The sequence below is a fragment of the Delphinapterus leucas genome, chromosome 4 (assembly GCF_059928025.1).
Source record: "Delphinapterus leucas isolate spDelLeu-1000000601 "Yukka" chromosome 4, BTC_Dleu_Yukka2, whole genome shotgun sequence".
Taxonomy (NCBI): Eukaryota; Metazoa; Chordata; class Mammalia; order Artiodactyla; family Monodontidae; genus Delphinapterus; species Delphinapterus leucas.
In genome coordinates this window covers 138,107,338-138,124,823 of record NC_143132.1, presented here as the reverse complement: position 1 = coordinate 138,124,823, position 17,486 = coordinate 138,107,338, and the positions used below count along the sequence as shown (strand labels likewise).

The window sequence follows — 17,486 nt, the reverse complement described above, 5'->3', positions numbered from 1 at the left end:
TAACTATGACATAAACATTTCTATAATCTAGATAAAAATCTCAATTCCTTTTTCTTTTTAGGACTCAGGAAATAGTTTCTTTTACCTAAATAGGTAACACCATAGTCCCCATATGATTTGACACTGTTCCACAACCACCCTTTCACAAAGACAGACAAGTCTTTAGTAAAAGAAGCTAAATTTATAAACATTTAAGATAACTTGAGAAATACATAGTAAAAAAAGGACAAAGCCCACAAATTACAAAGATTTTACTAATATGCAAACTGCCGGTCCATCTAAATTTGGCATATTCAATCTACTTAACCGGTTTGCTTAATGTGGTAATTTTTTAAATGAAATTCAGTTGGAGGATGAATGATAAATTTATGCCCTTGACAAAGATAACCAGTGTGGTATGTTGTTACTAAGAAAACATAATTCCTGGTTATATTATTGTTCTGGCTCATCAGAATTCACAGGACATGTGGGAGTCTGTCATGTCCAGGTCAGGCAAACGTAATAGAAGGTGCCCCAGGATGACACAAGTCTTCATCAAACAAATCTTCTGGTAGCTCCTCTTCATCTCCATCAGGGAAATATGTTGGGAATGGTAGATTTTTACAGAAATCCTTATATGCAGGCAATTTAGAATCTTTGATCTGGGGGGAGGAAGCAAAGGTCTTATTAATAAGTGATACCAATTAAGTTATTTAAAGATAGTCTGGTTTACTTATTCATAATCAAAGAACAGCTCTTCCTTTTTCTTTGTTTTTTGTTCTTTAATTTTCTAATGTGAATAACACAGCTGTTATACACTGAGTTCCTTTTACTTTATATATGTATTTTTATTCCAATAAACTAATTCAATGACAGAAATATAACCTTCCTCAAGTTAATCAGCTATCTCATGAGATTAAAATTACTCTGATTATATTTTACCCATAAACAGAACTGCCCAACAGAATAAATTATATTCTACAATTACTACATAAATATCAATTATACCCAAATTGATTTTTCAAATATAAATAACTGATATAAACTATATACCTAAAAGGTATTACTATCTACATCTCAATTATTAATTTTATTATCTACTTACATTTTTATTATTCTATATTCTACCATAAATTTTTTGAGCTTGGGTTAAAAAATATAAAATTTACCTAGTACTTTTGTTAGCCTTAATTCTAAGAGCACATAACCCAAAATATCAAGTTTTGTTAAGGAAATTAGCTTGTATTTAACAAGTAGTGTTCTCTTTGAGAAGCTAAGGACAGAATAGTATTTAACAGAAACAATAATAAACCCAGAAGTCTTGAAAACAGCTGTATTAGCTCTTTATATTCTAAAAATATTCTAATTACATTTGTAAATTCATTAACTGAGGAACAGTACAGATATTGATATGATCTAAAATGTTGGGTTATATTTTTGGAAAACACTGGGATCTTTAAAGCTTCTGACTCATTCTACAGCCTTCATTCAGAGAGAAGTAAAAAAACAATTACACGTAATTACACAAACAGATTAAAATAAGGCATACTCATTTTGGCAATAAGAAATGAATAATATGGTTGAAGTAAGTACACAGCTGCTAGGAATAGCTAAGTACAGAAAAACACCTATATTAATTTTTCTCATTAAAATTGTTCCAAGAAATTATCAATAAGTTGCCCAGAAGAAAATATACTTGTTTAACCTTTTTTTCCAATCCACTAATCTTGAGGTGAACTTTAACTTGGGGAAAAAAAGTCAAATTCTTACCAATTCAATTGTCTCAGAATTTGTAACTGAAAATAAAACCCAAGCAGATAAACAACAAAACGAGCAACAAAACTTTCTGTGCAAATTTGATAACTGTGAAAATTTAGTTATAAATTGCCTAAATGGTGAATTCTCAGGTACTTTCAAATTTTTATAGATCTATTATACCCAAGAAACAGCAAGGGGATTCAGTTATACATATATACATATTCTTTTACATATTCTTTCCCATTATAGGTTATCAGAAGATATTGAGTATAGTTCCCTTTGCTATACAGTAGATCTTTGCTGGTTATCTGTTTTATATATAGTACTTTGTATCTGCTAGTCCCAAACTCCTAATTTATCCCTCCGTCACCCCTTTCCCCTTTGGTAACCATAAGTTTGTTTTCTATGTTTGTGAGTCTATTTCTGTTTTGTAAATAAGTTCATTTGTATCATTTTTTAGATTCCACATATAAGCGATATCATATAATATCTTTTATCTGGCTTTCTTCACTTAATATGATAATCTCTAGTCCATCCATGTTGCTGCAAATGGCATTATTTCCTTTTTTATGGCTGAGTAGTATTTCATTGTATAAATGTACCATGGCTTCTTTATCCATTCCTCTGTCGATGGACATTTAGGTTGTTTCCATCTCTTGGCTACTGTAAATAGGGCTGCGATGAACATTGGGGTGCATGTATCTTTTTAAATTATTGTTTCCTCTAGATATATACCCAGGAGTGGGATCGCTGGACCATATGGTAACTCTGCTTTTAGTTTTAAAAAGTCTCCATACTGTTTTCCATAGTAGCTGCACCAATTCACATTCCCACCAACAGTGTAGGAGGGTTCCCTTTTCTCCACACCTACTCCAGCACTTAGTATTGGTAGACATTTTGATGATGGCCATTCTGACTGGTGTGAGGTGATACCTCATTATAGTTTTTTTTGATTTGCATTTCCCTACTAATTAGCGACGCTGGGCATTATTTTTCATATGCCTTTTGGCCACATGTATGTCTTCTTCTGAGAAATGTCTACTTAGACATTAAATGTCTTTTGCCCGTTTTTTGATTTGGTTGTTTGGTTTTTTTTGATATTGAGCTGTATGAGCTGTTTGTACATTTGGAAATTAATCTCTTGTTGGTAGCATCGTTTTGCAAATATTTTCTCCCATCCTGCAGGTTGTCTTTCCATTTTATGGTTTCCTTTTCTGTGCAAACGCATTTAAGTTTAATTAGATCCCATTTGTTTATTTTTGTTTTTATTTCCATTACTCTAGGAGATGGATCAAAAAAGATATTGCTGCAATTTATGTCAAAGAGTGTTCTGCCTGTTTATTCCTCTAGGAGTTTTATAGTATCTGGTCTTATATTTAGGTCTTTAATCCAGTTTGAATCTATTTTTGTATTTGGTGCTAGAGAATGTTTTAACCTTGTACACAGAGCTGTCCAGTTTTACCAGCATTACATATTGAAAAGACTGCCTTTTCTCTATTGTATATTCTTGCCTCCTTTGATGTAGACTGACCATATGTGCACAGCTTTATTTTTGGGATTTCTATCTAGTTCCATTGATCTATATGTCTGTTTTTGTGCCAGTACCATACTGTTTTGCTTACTGTAGCTCTGTAGTCAGGGAGCCTGATTCCTCTAGCTCCATTCTTCCTTCTTATGATTGCTTTGGCTGTTTGGGGTCCTTTGTGTTTCCATACAAATTTTAAAATTTCTTGTTCTACTTCTGTGAAAAATGCCACTGGAAATTTGATAGGAAATGCATTGAATCTATAGATTGCCTTGGATAGTATGGTCATTTTAACAATATAGATTCTTCCAATCCAAGAACATCATATATCTTTCCGTTTGTGTCTTCTTTAATTTCCTTCATCAGCGTCTCATAATGTTCAGAGTACAGGTTTTTTTGCCTCCTTAGGTAGGTTTGTTCCTAAGTATTTTATTGTTTTTGATGTGACTGTAAATGGGATTGTTTCCTTTACTTTCTGATTTTTGTTGTTAGTGTATAGAAGTGCAACAGACTTCTATGTATTAATTTGTACCCTGCAACTTTACAGAATTCATCGATGAGCTCTAGTAGTTTTCTGATAGCATCTTCAGGATTTTCTATGTATAGTATCACGTCATCTGCAAAAGTGACAATTTAATTACTTCTTTTCCAATCTGGATTCCTTTTATTTCTTTTTCTTCTCTGATTGCTGTGGCTAGGAATTACAAAACTATGTTGAATAAAAGTGGCAAAAGTGGGCAATTGTCTTGTGCCTGATCTTAGAGGAAATGCTTTCAACTTTTTGCTGTTGATTATGATGTTAGCTGTGGGCTCATCATATATGGCCTTTATTATACTGAGGTAGGTTGCCTCTATGCCCACTTTCTGGAGTTTTTTTTTTTTATCATAAATGGATGTTGGATTTTATCAAAAGCTTTTTCTGCATCTATTGAGATGACCATATAATTTTATTCAACTTGTTAATGTGGTGTATCACACTAATTGATTTGCAGATACTGAAAATTCATTATACCCCTGTGATAAATCCCACTTGATCATGGTGTATGATCCTTTTAATGTCTTGTTGGATTCGGTTGGCTAGATTTTCTTTTTTATTTGGTTTGATTTTGTTGAGGATTTTTGCATCTATGATCATCAATGATATTGGCCTGTACTTTTCTTTTTTTGTGATATCTTTGGTTTTGGTATCAAGGTGATGGTGGCCTCATAGAATGAGTTCAGAAGTGTTCCTTCCTCTGCAATTTTTTGAAATCATTTCAGAAGGATAGGTGTTAACTCTTCTCTAAATGTTTGGTAGAATTTGCCTAAAGCCATCTGGTCCTGGACTTTTGTTTGTTGGGCGTTTTAAAATTACTGATTCAATTCCAGTACTGGTAACTCATCTGTTCATATTTTCTATTTCTTCCTGGTTCAGTCTTGAGAGATCGCACCTTTTTAAGAATTTGTCCATTTCTTCAGGGTTGTCCATTTTATGGCTACATAGTTGCTCGTAGCAGCTTCTTATGATCCTTTGTACTTCTGTGGTATTGGCTGTAACTTCTGCTTTTTCGTTTCTGATTTTACTGATTTGGGCCCTCCTTTTTCTCCATAATGAGCCTGGCTAAAGGTTTACCAATTTTGTTTATCTTTTCAAAGAATCAGCTTTTATTTCATTGATCTTTTCTATTGATTTTTTTAAAGTGTCTATTTCATTTATTTCTGCTCTGATCTTCATGATTTCTTTCTTTCTGCTAACTTTAGGTTTCAACTGTTCTTTCTCTAGTTGCTTTAGGTGTAAGGTTATGTTGTTTATTTGATATTTTTCTTGTTTCCTGAGGTAAGATTGTACTGCTATAGACTTCCCTCTTAGAACTGCTTTTGCTGTGTCCAATAGGTTTTGGATCATTGTGTTTTTGTTTTCATGATTTTCTAAGTATTTTTTGATTTACTCTTTGATTTTTTCAGTGATCCATTGGTTGTTTAGTGGCATACTGTTTAACTTCCACGTGTTTGTGTTTTTTGCAGTTTTTTTTCTTGTGGCTGTTTTCTTTTCTTTCTTTTTCTTGGGCTGCATCGGGTGGCTTGTGGGATATTAGTTCCCTGACAAGGGATTAAACATGCACCCTTGGCAGTGAAAGCACGGAGTCCTAACCACTGGACCACCAGGGAATTCCCTGGTTGTCTTCTAAACTCACAGAGTTGTGGTCTGAAAAGATGCTTGATATAATTTCAATTTTCTTAAATTTACTACAGCTTGCTTTGTAGCCCAACATATGATCAATCCTGGAGAATGTTCCATGTGCACTTGAAATGTGTATTCTGCTTTCAGATGGAAGGTTCTATACATATCAATTGAGCCCATCTGGTCTAATGTGTCATTTAAGGCTTGTGTTTCCCTTAGTGATTTTCTGTCTGGACGATCTGTCCATTGATTTAAGTGGGGCGTTAAAGTCCCCCATTATTATTACTGTCAATTTCTACTTTTATGTCTATTAACATCTGCCTTATATGTTGAGGTATTCCTATGTTGGGTGCATATATATTTACAATTGTTATATCTCTTCTTGGATTGATCCCTTGATCATTATGTGGTGCCCTTCTCTCTTGTAACCGTCTTTAAAGTCTGTTTTGTCTGATATGAGTATTCCTACTCCAGCTTTCTTTTGATTTGCATTTGCAATGGAATATCTTTTTCCATCCCCTTACTTTGTGTGTCTCTAGATCTGAAGTGGGTCTCTTGTAGACAGCATGTATACGGGTCTAGTTTTTGTATCTATTTAGCCAGTCTATGCCTTCTGATTGGAGTATTTGATCCGCTTACATTTAAGGTAATTATCAATATACATGTTCTTATTGCCATTTTGTTATTGGATTTCTGTAGGTCTTTTGTCCCTTTCTTCTTAGTTCTCTGCTCTTGTGATTTGATGACTATCTGTGTTACGTTTGGACTCCTTTTTCTTTATTGTGTGTATATGTATTATAGATTTTTGGTTTGTGGTTACTATGTTTTAGTATAGCAGTGTGTGTGTGTATATATATATATATAAATATATATGATTGTTTTAAGTTGCTGATCTCATTTCAACTGCATTTTAAATACCCCACATTTGTACTCTCCTCCCTTCATGATTACTGTTTTTGATCTATTTCTTTTTTTCCTTTAATTAATTATTTTGGGGGGCTGCGTTGGGTCTTTGTTGCTGTGCACAGCCTTTCTCCAGTTGCAGCGAGTAAGGGCTACTCTTGGTTGCAGTGCATGGGCTTCTCATTGTGGTGGCTTCTCTTGTTATGGAGCACGGGTTCTAGGCACGTGGGCTTCAGTAGTTGTGGCACGTGGGCTCTAGAGCGCAGGCTCAGCAGTTGTGGTGCATGGACTTAGTTGCTCCACGGCATGTGGGATCTTTCCGGACCAGGGCTTGAACCTGTGTCCCTTGTACTGACAGGCAGATTCTTAACCACTGTACCACCAGGGAGGTCCCTGATATCATATTTCACATCTAATTGTTTTGTGTATCCCTTAACTGTGTATTGTGGATACAGATGATTTTACTACTTTTCTCTTTTAACCTCCCTACTAGTTTGTGTGTGGACAATTTACCTTTATCATGTTTGCCTTTACCAGTGAGCTTTGCCATTTCATAATTTTCTTGTTTCTAGTTGCGGCCTTTTCTTTTCCCCTTAGAAAAGTTCCTTTAGCATTTGTTGTAAAACTGGTTTGGTGGTGCTGAATTCTTTTATCTTTTGCTTGTCTGTAAAGTTTTTGATTTCTCCATCAAATCTGAGTAAGGACCTTGCTGGGTATTCTTGGTTGTAGATTTTTTCATCACTTTAAATACATCATGCCATTCCCTTCTGGCCTACAGAGTTTCTGCTCAAAAATCAGCTGACCATCTTATGGGAGTTCCCTTGCACATTATTTATACCTTTTCCCTTGCTGCTTTTCATATTTTCTCTATCTTTAAGTATTGTCAATTTGATTACTATGTGTCTTGGTGTGTTTCTCTTTGGGTTAATCCTCTATGGGACTCTGCGCTTCCTGGGCTTGGGTGATTGTTTCCTTCCCCAGGTTAGGGAAGTTTTCAGTTATTTCTCTTCAAGTATTTTTTCAGGCCCTTTCTCTCTCCTTTTTCTAGAATCCCTACAATGGGAATGTTAGTGTGCCTGATGTTGTCCCAAAGTTCTCTTAAACTGTCCTAATTTCTTCTCATTCTTTTTTATTCTGTTACACGGCAGTGATTTCTACTACTATGTCTTCCAGTTCACTGCTCTATTCTTCTGCCTCATTTATTCTGCTACTGGTTCTTTCTAGTGTATTTTTCATTTCAGTTATTATATTCATCTCTGTTTGGTTGCTCTTTACATTTTCTGACTTTGTTAAAAACTTCTAATTTCTTGCTCTGTGCATCCATTCTTTTCCCAAATTCCTGGATCATCTTTACGATCATTACTCTGAACTCCTCGAGTACACTGCCTACCTCCACTTCACTTCACTGTTCTTCAGGGATTTTATCTTGTTCCTTCATCTGAAACATATTCCTCTGCCGCCTCAGTCTGTCTAAATTTCTACTTGTACTTTTATGTGTGTGGTAGGTTAATTACATTTCTCAACCTTGGAGAAGTGGGATGTCCTGTATGTCCCAGCAGTACACTTCCCTCTCATCCCTGAAGGATCAGGGACCAGTCTGTTTGCAGACCCAGTTCCACAGGCTGTGTGATCGTAGTTTTCTTGCTTCTGGTGTCTGCCCCTGGCTGGATGGGGCTGCTCTAGAGGCTTGTGCAGGCTTCCTGACAGGAGGGGCTGGTGCCAGCCCACTGGTTGGTGGAGCTGATTCCTCACCCTCTGGTGGGCAGGGCCGTGTCAAAGGGTGTGTCCAAAGACGGCTGTGGGCTCAGGAAGTCTTTAGGCAGCCTGTCTGCTGACAGATGCAGCTGTGTTCCTGCCCACTTGGTTGTTTGCTTGAGGTGTCCCAGCACTGGAGCCTACAGGCTGTTGGGTGGGGCCAGGTTTTGGTGCTAATGACCCAAGCAAGATATCAGCCTCCAGCAAGAGTTCATGAAGATGAATACTCCCTAATATATCTGCCACTGGTTTTTATGTCCTAAGGGTGAGCCACAGCTGCCCCCTACCTTCCCAGGAGACCCTCCAAGACCAGCAGGTAGGTCTGGCACAGGCTCCTATGAAATTACTGCTTTTGCCCGGGTTCCAGGTGCATGAGATTCTGCATGTGCCCTTTATGAGTGAGGTCTCTGCTTCTCCCAGTCCTGTGGAGCTCCTGCTATCAAGTCCCACTGGCCTTCAAAGCCAAATGCTCTGGGAGCTCCTCTTCCTGATGCCAGGCCCCCAGCTGGGGAGCCTGACGTCAGGCTCAGAACTCTCACTCCTGTGGGAGAAGTTCTGTGATATAATCATTCTCCAGTTTTTGTGTCGCCAGGTAGTAAAGGATTTGATTACATCACAAGTGCACCCCTCCTATAATCTCATTGTGGTTTCTTTTCTGGTAGGTTCCAGCTTTTTCTTTAATTGATGATTGTTCAGCAGTTAGTTGTGATTTTGGTGTGCTCATAAGAGAAGGTGGGCTCAAGGTCCCTCTTCTCCACCATCTTGTCCCGAATTTGCTGGTACATGTTTTTGCGCACTGAATCTTATCCCTGGCTTTATTATTTCCCCGCCTTCAGGACTCCCTCTCATTTTTTTTATATTTATGTATATCGGCAAACCAGTTCAAACACTTTTTAGGAAAGCTGGAGGTAGGACACACACACACACAAAACAGGCAAATCTGAAAATAAACTTAAATTATAAATTAGGATATAGGGATGAGCACACACAAATATTACAGTACACTATGCTGTAAATAAGTTCTTTAGGCTCTCTTGATACATTTAGTGAATCCAAAGAACAAAAAGCTTACATTAATTAAACAGGTTGGTTATCCCTAAGACTATCTTACTAACTTTAGAATGAATGACAGGCAGCCCTGTACTCTGTACTCTGATGGAACCAAAAGCTCCTGTGCAGTGAGTGGATGCCAATAAGGCTGCCTGTCCAGCAGGACGAGCCTCAACCTCCAATGGCAAGGGGCTTATTCACCCGCTATGGGATCACTGGGAAGAATGGACAAAGTGCGGTGACTGTTTTCAGAAGATTTACCAAACTTTTGGCATTTAAAACATAAGCCCACAAAAAACTCCCCCAAACCCACACCTTAATGTTTGGGACAGACATTTAAGGTTAAAAAGACAGTTAAAAGGCACTATATTTCAAAGATTTTTTTTCAAGATGGGTTCTTTTATCAAAATCTGTTTGTTGGAAATATATTCACCTAGTGTGTTAACAGTTCAAAGTGTCTAGACATTTCTCTGATGGTATAGTTTCTCAAAATGTATTTGGACTCCTCTTTTGGAATTGCCTTCAGTGTACCTTCTGAATATCTTCAGTGATAGCAAGCCACCATCCATTAAATGGATTGAGTTTCTGGAGGCAATCTTTATTGAAGTGGGTGGAAAAATCTGAGTAATAAGTGTTGTTGATTATAAACTATTTATAACAACCAGATCAGAACCCTGCACATATGGTTTTTCAAGGCAGTTCACCTGTTCATCCCTGCTGGAGTCAAGGAAGATGCTGAGGTGAACCTGAGGAGTCACAGCAACAGTGAGGCTCAGCTGGAAGCCAGCCTAGAACTGTATACAGCAAATGGGGAGAAAAGGAGGATTTGACAATGTTTAAAACTTCATCTGCTATCCAGTATAATTTATTATGAAAAATGATCATTTTCCTTTTTTCTTTTTTATTAGGTTGTTATATTTATAACAATGTAATAAATCTGGAGGTAGGAATACAATGAATTATGAGGCCAAAATGTTAGGAAAAGCACAATGACAATGTGCTGGCTTCAAGTACCTGTCACTATGTACATGACTTGGGTCACCAGGGGCCTGAAAACTTACTTAAACCTAAAAAACTGCAAACTTAAAAAAAAAAGACCAAAAAATCTTGCAAGAATTAATCAAATGCATTTTTTCTTTAAAAAAAAAAAATGAGAATACTCTAGTCAAAAAAGTGAAGAGTTCCAGAAAGGGAATTTTAATTACTGTAAGACTGAAACAAATATTGTACCTTATGCTAGTAACGGAACGTACTTTAAGAAATGAAAAGAAGGGGCTTCCCTGGTGGCGCAGTGGTTGACAGTCTGCCTGCCAATGCAGGGGACACAGGTTCGTGCCCTGGTCCGGGAGGATCCCACATGCTGTGGGGCGGCTGGGCCCGTGGGCCATGGCCGCTGAGCCTGCACGTCCGGAGCCTGTGCTCCGCAGCAGGAGAGGCCACAGCAGTGAGAAGCCCGTGTACCACCAAAAAAAAAAAAAAGAAAAGAATACATAGAAAAAGACAGGTTTTTTGAAAATTCTGAGGGTTAAGTTTCAGCCTATTTTTGTTGTTATTGTTGGAAGAGTAATGAAGAATCTATTTTGGGGAACTGCTGATATCACTTCAACTACAAATTTATTTTCAGAATGGAAGATTCAAAATTCAAAAGTGATGTCTCATTTTGTATTATGTTGACTTAAATCCCACGTTGAATATTTATTTTGTATTTTATTTGATGGAAATAAATCTCTGAGAGCTTAAGAATGTTTTTTCAAGTCTATCTTGTATAACATGTTTTCTTCTCTTCATGTTTTGAACATAAAAATGTATTTTTAAGGAAAACAGAGCAATGCTAGTAATAATAATAATAATAAATCTTTCCTTAAAATGTCCACCTCAAGCCACCTTTCTTGTTGATTCTCATTTCTCATTTTATTTCCACCACATATACTTCTGGTTCCCATGTCAAAGTACTCTTAAAAATTGAAAAAGTTATTTTTTGGAAGGATAGAGATATATTGATATTTTTGCAAGTAGTTTTGCTAATATCCTTCTGTATTTCTAAAGAACCTCTTACTGGACCTACCAGTAACAAAGGTGCAGGTTCATGGTTTTAGAGACATAGGCTATAGGTTATTTTGTGCAATTTTCTCACTCAGGTGCTACTAAAAAGCAGAAAAAATAGCAAAGAACATGTCGAGAAACAGCTACTTATTTTCAAGACACATTTATGGGTGAGAGGAGAACTTATGGCACACATCCACATCTCTGAACAAGGGAAAATAAAGAGAGTTATACATACCTTTACTAAGCAATTTTTGTGTCCAGGTACAGAGCCATTTACATAGATTATATTGTGCTTTGTGTTTATTCTCCACACCTGAAGTGGAAATAAAATCAAACCTTAAGAGTTAAAAATATTAGAATATACTTATATCAATACAAACAAAAGCTGAGGCTATAAGTAGCCTGTAAAGAAATAATCATGTTAGCACCTCAAAATATTGAATGAGAATAAAAATTTCAAATCCTATGGATGACTTGTACTGTAATACTACAACAGATATGTCTCATGTAAGTGGTAGAAAACTCTCATTTTAAGTATAAATGTGACTGAACGATCAAGACTACTTGGATATTTCAATATTCTCCTGGCACCATTAAGAATAACACATGAAAATTCAATTTTATTTTATTCTTAGTTAACATGAGCTTGCTGCAACTAGAAACTGGGAAGCTGCAACCTCTCTGGGTCTAATTTTTTTAAAAAGTGTGCTGAGCAGATGGCCTTCAAACAGATCTTCACGTGGGAAAAACATTTACACAAATGAGAGAACAGTCAAGAAATGGTACTGAGAAAGTATTTGGGGGTAAAATCAAGTTTGACCCATAGCTCATGGCTAAATGTTAAATACTAGGGCAACTGAAATCTCTCTCCTGTCACACATATGCATACATGAAAAGAAAATGCACAAAGACAGTTACAAATAGTTGTCTATGGCAAGTATAAATGTAACAGAAGAGGGGAAAAAAACCCTTAGATTTAATTATACAAAATTTTTAAAACTTCTGCTGGTTAAAATTTATAAATAAAATACATCTAGAATAGAGAATGAAAGAATATGTACCAAAATGTTACCAGTGGTTGTCTTTGGGGGTTGTTCTTTTGAATGGCCTATTTTCTTTTTTGTACTTTCTATACTTTTCACACATATAGACAGATTAGTTGTTTTAATAAAAATATAATTACATGGCACCTATTATGTACAACTCATTTTCAGTTAGATATTACATATGTTCCTCAAGTTAGCAGACAGTGAATTTAACTCCCCACCCCTTTTAAATATATAATTATTTTACAAAAATGGATATATACCACAATGCTTTTTTAGTACTCTATTTTCCTATTTTGATTGTCTCCTATTTTGTCTTCGTCCCTCCTCTTCCTCACCCACATCCACCCACACATTTGACATTTAATTGAAAGCAATATGATACATAACCATCTACTCTTCTGTGCTTACATGGCATGGTGACATATACATGTAGGGAGTTTCTGTTTACTCTTTTATAAGAGTATTATACGTAATGCTCTGAATCTCTATTTTTTCATGCAACAACACTTTGTGGAAATCTTCCAGGTAAAATAGTAGACAATTAACTTTTTCTTTTTAATGAATGCATTTTCCATGGCTTGCATGTTAAATGAACATATATGACAACTCCAACACACACACACACACACACACACACACACACACACACACTACACGTTTCCTCCACCGCTCAATAATTGTAAAACCTATTAGAACCACCATACGCAGACACACGTTAAATATGTATGCTGGTGCATTTGCCTTTAGGCACTAATTTAACCACTCCTCTAAAAAGCCACTCCAGAAACTTACTTTCAGTCCAAATGCTGTCCTATCTATGTTCCCCAATTGTCCAGGCATTTTAGTTCCAGGCCAGACTCTGGCAACATCCTAAAGGAGAGAAACAAAAAGTAGCACTTTTAAGCAGTATTCTCAATTTCAAACAGTACCAATCAAACCAAAATGCAAATAAGATATGTCATTAAAATGTTTTATTTTTTCCTCCATTTTGCTAGCCCCCAGTAAAGAACTAAACATGGATTTAGTCACATTTACCCCTAGAGAATTCCCTTTCTAAATTAGATTAGAACAAAAAAATATAGACTAAGAACATATTTAGGAGAAAAATTCAGTAACAAGAGAGCAGCAACTGAGCCAATAATGGCTGAGAAGGACATAAAAACATGTCACACCACCATTCAAAGAAAAAATGGACTGCCTGGCCTGTTTTCACAAATCTTCTGTATTAACTGACTTGGACTCCATCCAGTCCACAGCTGCTGGAATGGTCCTACTCTCCCACTCTGGCTTTTGATGTTACTATCCTTCTGCAAATTGACTAAAGGAGAGAGTTAGTTACCACCAATAGTGAGAAACTTGGCTTCCATTATCAATATATTCACTTATCTGGTCAATCCTATAATTCACAGAAAATTATCTCAGAATGGCCAACTAATACTACTAAAAAAACATAATTAGAACTCAACACTTGCACATAGTACATTTTAAATTTAGACTCCGGGTATACAGCCAACAACTATGTGTTCATAAGTTACTTATTAGTCCACTCTAGTCCCCCACTTTAGTGAGGTTCTGTTACTCATTTGAAATAGTTATGTTCAGTTCCTAATTATATTCCATTATGGATTCCCCCCCATTTTTATTTTACTTTGAATTTGTAAATCATTAACATGGTTCCAAAGTAAAAAGTATTAACAAAAAAGTATATCTAGTTAAGTGCCACTCCTGAGCCCTTCCATACTCTTCCCACCCAAGAGTAAGAATCCCCCAGGCTCTTTATGGTACACCTCTGGGAGAGATATTCAGTAGGACTAAATTAGCAGTACAAATCTCCTTCTCTCCTTCCTATGCTCTTATTGTCTATTTCTCCATTTTTTCTCTATTACTTTCCCCTTCATCATTATGTTGTCCTTGACAAATTTTCCCAACGGTCTCTTCTAAGGCAAAAACAAATCTGTGAAGGAACCAGTGAGGGAAGATGGCAGGGCATTCTGATCCCTGATCACTTACAGCTGACTTCAGAGTGTAGGATGGGAGACAGAGATGGGAAAGAAGGCAGGCAGACAAGTACTGAGAACACTGGCCGTAAGTACACAGGATATAACCAAATGATTCAAGTCTGGCTCTGGAAAGTAAGGCCAGGACTCATAAATGTGTGACTTTTATTAGGACCCACCTGGAGTAAGATTCAAATAATGTGACTTGATCTCAAGGACAGACTAAAGCACCATATACACAAAAGCTGAATCTTTAGTACTAAAAAGAGGATCACTAAGTTATACTTACACCAGTTGAAATAGCTCCAGGCCTTCTGTGGGTTTTTGTTTGACCGTGAGTAGCTGGCTGGCCTTTAAATCCCCATCTTTTCATGACACCTTGGAAACCTTTACCAATACTGAACAAGATAAACATTAGAATTTACATAATGAACAGAGGATAAAATACCCCCAACTGTATACTTTGATAGTACCTTAGAGTTTTTAGCTAAGTTCCTTATCCAAATAACTAGGAAAGGCCATACAAGCAAAACTACAAATGAACATGCCTTTATCTCTGTCCTGGTTTGCACACCTTCCTGGAGTCTCATTCTACATAAAATGATTAGTTCAAGATTGTGAGACAACAGCAAGCTAAGCAGTTCTATCATCCTAATCCTATGACACAACACAGTAAAAGTGGGACATTTTATAAGTTCAAAGTACTTGTAAGCGATGCAGCAGGCCACCATTAAGACCCCCACCTCCTGTAAAGCAACTATACTCCAATAACAATTAAAAACAAAAAAAAAACCCTGAAAAAACCCACCTCCTGGTACACATGCCCCTGTGTGATCAATCACCTCCCCTTGAGTCTGTGTGGACCTAGCAACTCACCTCTTAAGGAATAAACTATGGCAGAAGAGATGAGATGTCACCTCTGACTCTTGGTTACAAAGACACTGGCTTCCATCTCTGCACTCTCGGTTCTGAAGGAAGCCAGCTGCTATCCTATGGAGAGTTATGCAGCAAGGACCTCTCTAGCCAACAACTGTGGACCTGATGCTCGCCAGTGGCCATGTTAATGAGCTTGTAGGCACTTCTTCCCAAGTTGAACCCTGAGATGACCACGGCCTTGACTGTTGCCTCAGCTGCAGCTTCGTGAGAGACCCTGAGCCAGAGGCACCCAGCTAAGCTGTACTGGGAGTTACGACCACAGAAACTGTGAGGTAATAAATGTTTGTTGTTTTAGGCTGTTGTATTTTAGGGTAATGTGCTAGGCAGCAATATACAATAGAACACAAAATAAAACAGTAATAATGCTCTGAATGCTGAACAAGTTTAGGAGATGGATCTTGGTTTCAAGGTTTGAATCAGAAGCCAATGGAGAAATAAAATCAGAGAAAAAATCTAATATTTCAATTTTTAAACAAAACCATTCTATTTTCAAATTCTGCTAACTAGAGAAACATTATGCAGTGTAGGTAGAAACAACACTAAGGTTCAAGCAGCATTAGAGTTTATCTCTGTCAAATATATCAGGACAAATGATACAAGGAAAGGGCTAGAATGAATTGTAAGACTCTACCAGCCTTAGTTTTATAGACTCTTAAGATGAACACTTTTTCCACCTTTCATTAGATAATATGTCAACATATTTTTCATGCTGTGTTCCCTTAATTTAATAAAGCTAGCTATTATTAAATAAATAGTGCCCAGTTCAGGACATTTACAAAAAGGACCAATAACAAAAGATTTTGAGAACTATGTATTTTCCACAAGGACTCTGCTATGCATTTAACAAAGAATTATCAGAGAGTAATGGATTGAAGTAAGCCCACATGACTAAGATGGTTTGTTTTAGATAAATCAAGAAACCAGCATAAAAATAATATGAATATGTATAGAATATAACAGTCGAATATCATATCACATGTCAAAAGTTATTTGTATATGAATAATTTAAATGTAGCTTTTTTCACATTAATCAACTGAACACATCACATGGAGTACACTGACCAGCACACCTTGTTTTATTATGCTCCGCAGATACTGTGGTTTTTACAGTTTGAAAGGTTTGTGGCAACCTTGTGTGATCAGATAGTGATTAGCACTTTTCGGCCATGAAGTTGTTTTTTTTTTTTAATTTTTATTGGAGTATAGTTGCTTTACAATGTTGTGTTAGTTTCTGCTGTACAGCAAAGTAAATCAGATATACATACACATATATCCACTCTTTTTAAAATTTCCTTCCCATTTAGGTCACCACCTACTCAAGAGCATTGAGTAGAGTTCCCTGTGCTATACAGTAGGTTCTTATTAGTTATCTATTATATATATAGTAGTGTATATATGTCAGTCCTAAACTCCCAATTCATCCCACCCTATCATTACCCTCTTGGTAACCGCAAATTTGTTTTCTACATCTGTGACTCTATTTCTGCTTTGCAAACAAGTTCATCTGTACCATTTTTCTAGATTCCACATATAAGTGATATTATACGATATATGTCTTTCTCTTTCTGACTTACGTCACTCTGTATGACAATCTCTAGGTCCATCCATGTCGCTGAAAATGGCATTATATTTCGTTCATTTTTAAGCCATGAAGTATTTTTAAATTAAGGCACATACATTGTTTTTTTAGATATAATGCTATTGTACAGGCTACAGTACAGTGTAAACATAACTTCTATATGCACTAGGAAACCAAAAGCTTGACTCGCTTTACTGCCGTTGTCTGGAACCAAACTGCAGTATCTCCGAGGCGTGCCTGTACATAATTGATTTTTTGCCTCCAAAACTCAAAATAATGCTTATGCTTGATCAAAGAGCTAAAACAGAAATTTAACATATATTCATTGAAAAGTCACTATAAACTTTGCAAGGTTAACATCTAAGAAGGCAAACTATGATAATCAAATATTTTACTGAAATTTTGCTTCAGAAACTTAACAAATATTTATACTTAACGCTGAATTTTAGAATATATTGATATTTGAAAAATAAATGCTTTGCAATTTAAAAATAAAAAAGAAGTACCTAAAGAGTCATTTGAACTTATGATATTGTTTGGCAAATAACATTTAAAATTTTTTTTTATAAATTTATTTATTTCATTTATTTTATTTTTGGCTGCACTGGGTCTTCGTTGCTGCACGTGGGCTTTCTCCAGTTGTGGCAAGTGGGGGCTACTCTTCGTAGTGGTGCATAGGCTTCTCATTGTGGTGGCTTCTCTTGTTGCAGAGCATGGTCTCTAGGTGCGCGGGCTTCAGTTGTTCTAC

General features: G+C 36.4%; 1 protein-coding gene across 2 annotated transcripts in view; it reads right to left on the bottom strand.

Annotated features, from left to right (window-relative positions):
• Positions 1 to 161: 161 nt before the first annotated feature.
• MRPL3 (mitochondrial ribosomal protein L3) overlaps positions 162 to 17,486 on the bottom strand; it is a 44,550-nt gene continuing 27,225 nt past the window's right edge. The window contains exons 7-11 of one of the 2 annotated variants that reach the window (XR_002642972.3): positions 14,513 to 14,621; positions 13,019 to 13,096; positions 11,413 to 11,490; positions 9,836 to 9,925; positions 533 to 641 (exon numbers count right to left, since the gene is read on the bottom strand). Coding sequence is in view for 1 of the 2 variants with exons in the window: in XM_022561756.2 (XP_022417464.1) it covers positions 489 to 641; positions 11,413 to 11,490; positions 13,019 to 13,096; positions 14,513 to 14,621 (418 nt within the window). In the remaining variant the exon portion in view is untranslated. Of the gene's footprint in view, positions 642 to 9,835; positions 9,926 to 11,412; positions 11,491 to 13,018; positions 13,097 to 14,512; positions 14,622 to 17,486 lie in introns of both variants that reach the window. The other variant, XM_022561756.2, reaches the window with a different exon arrangement.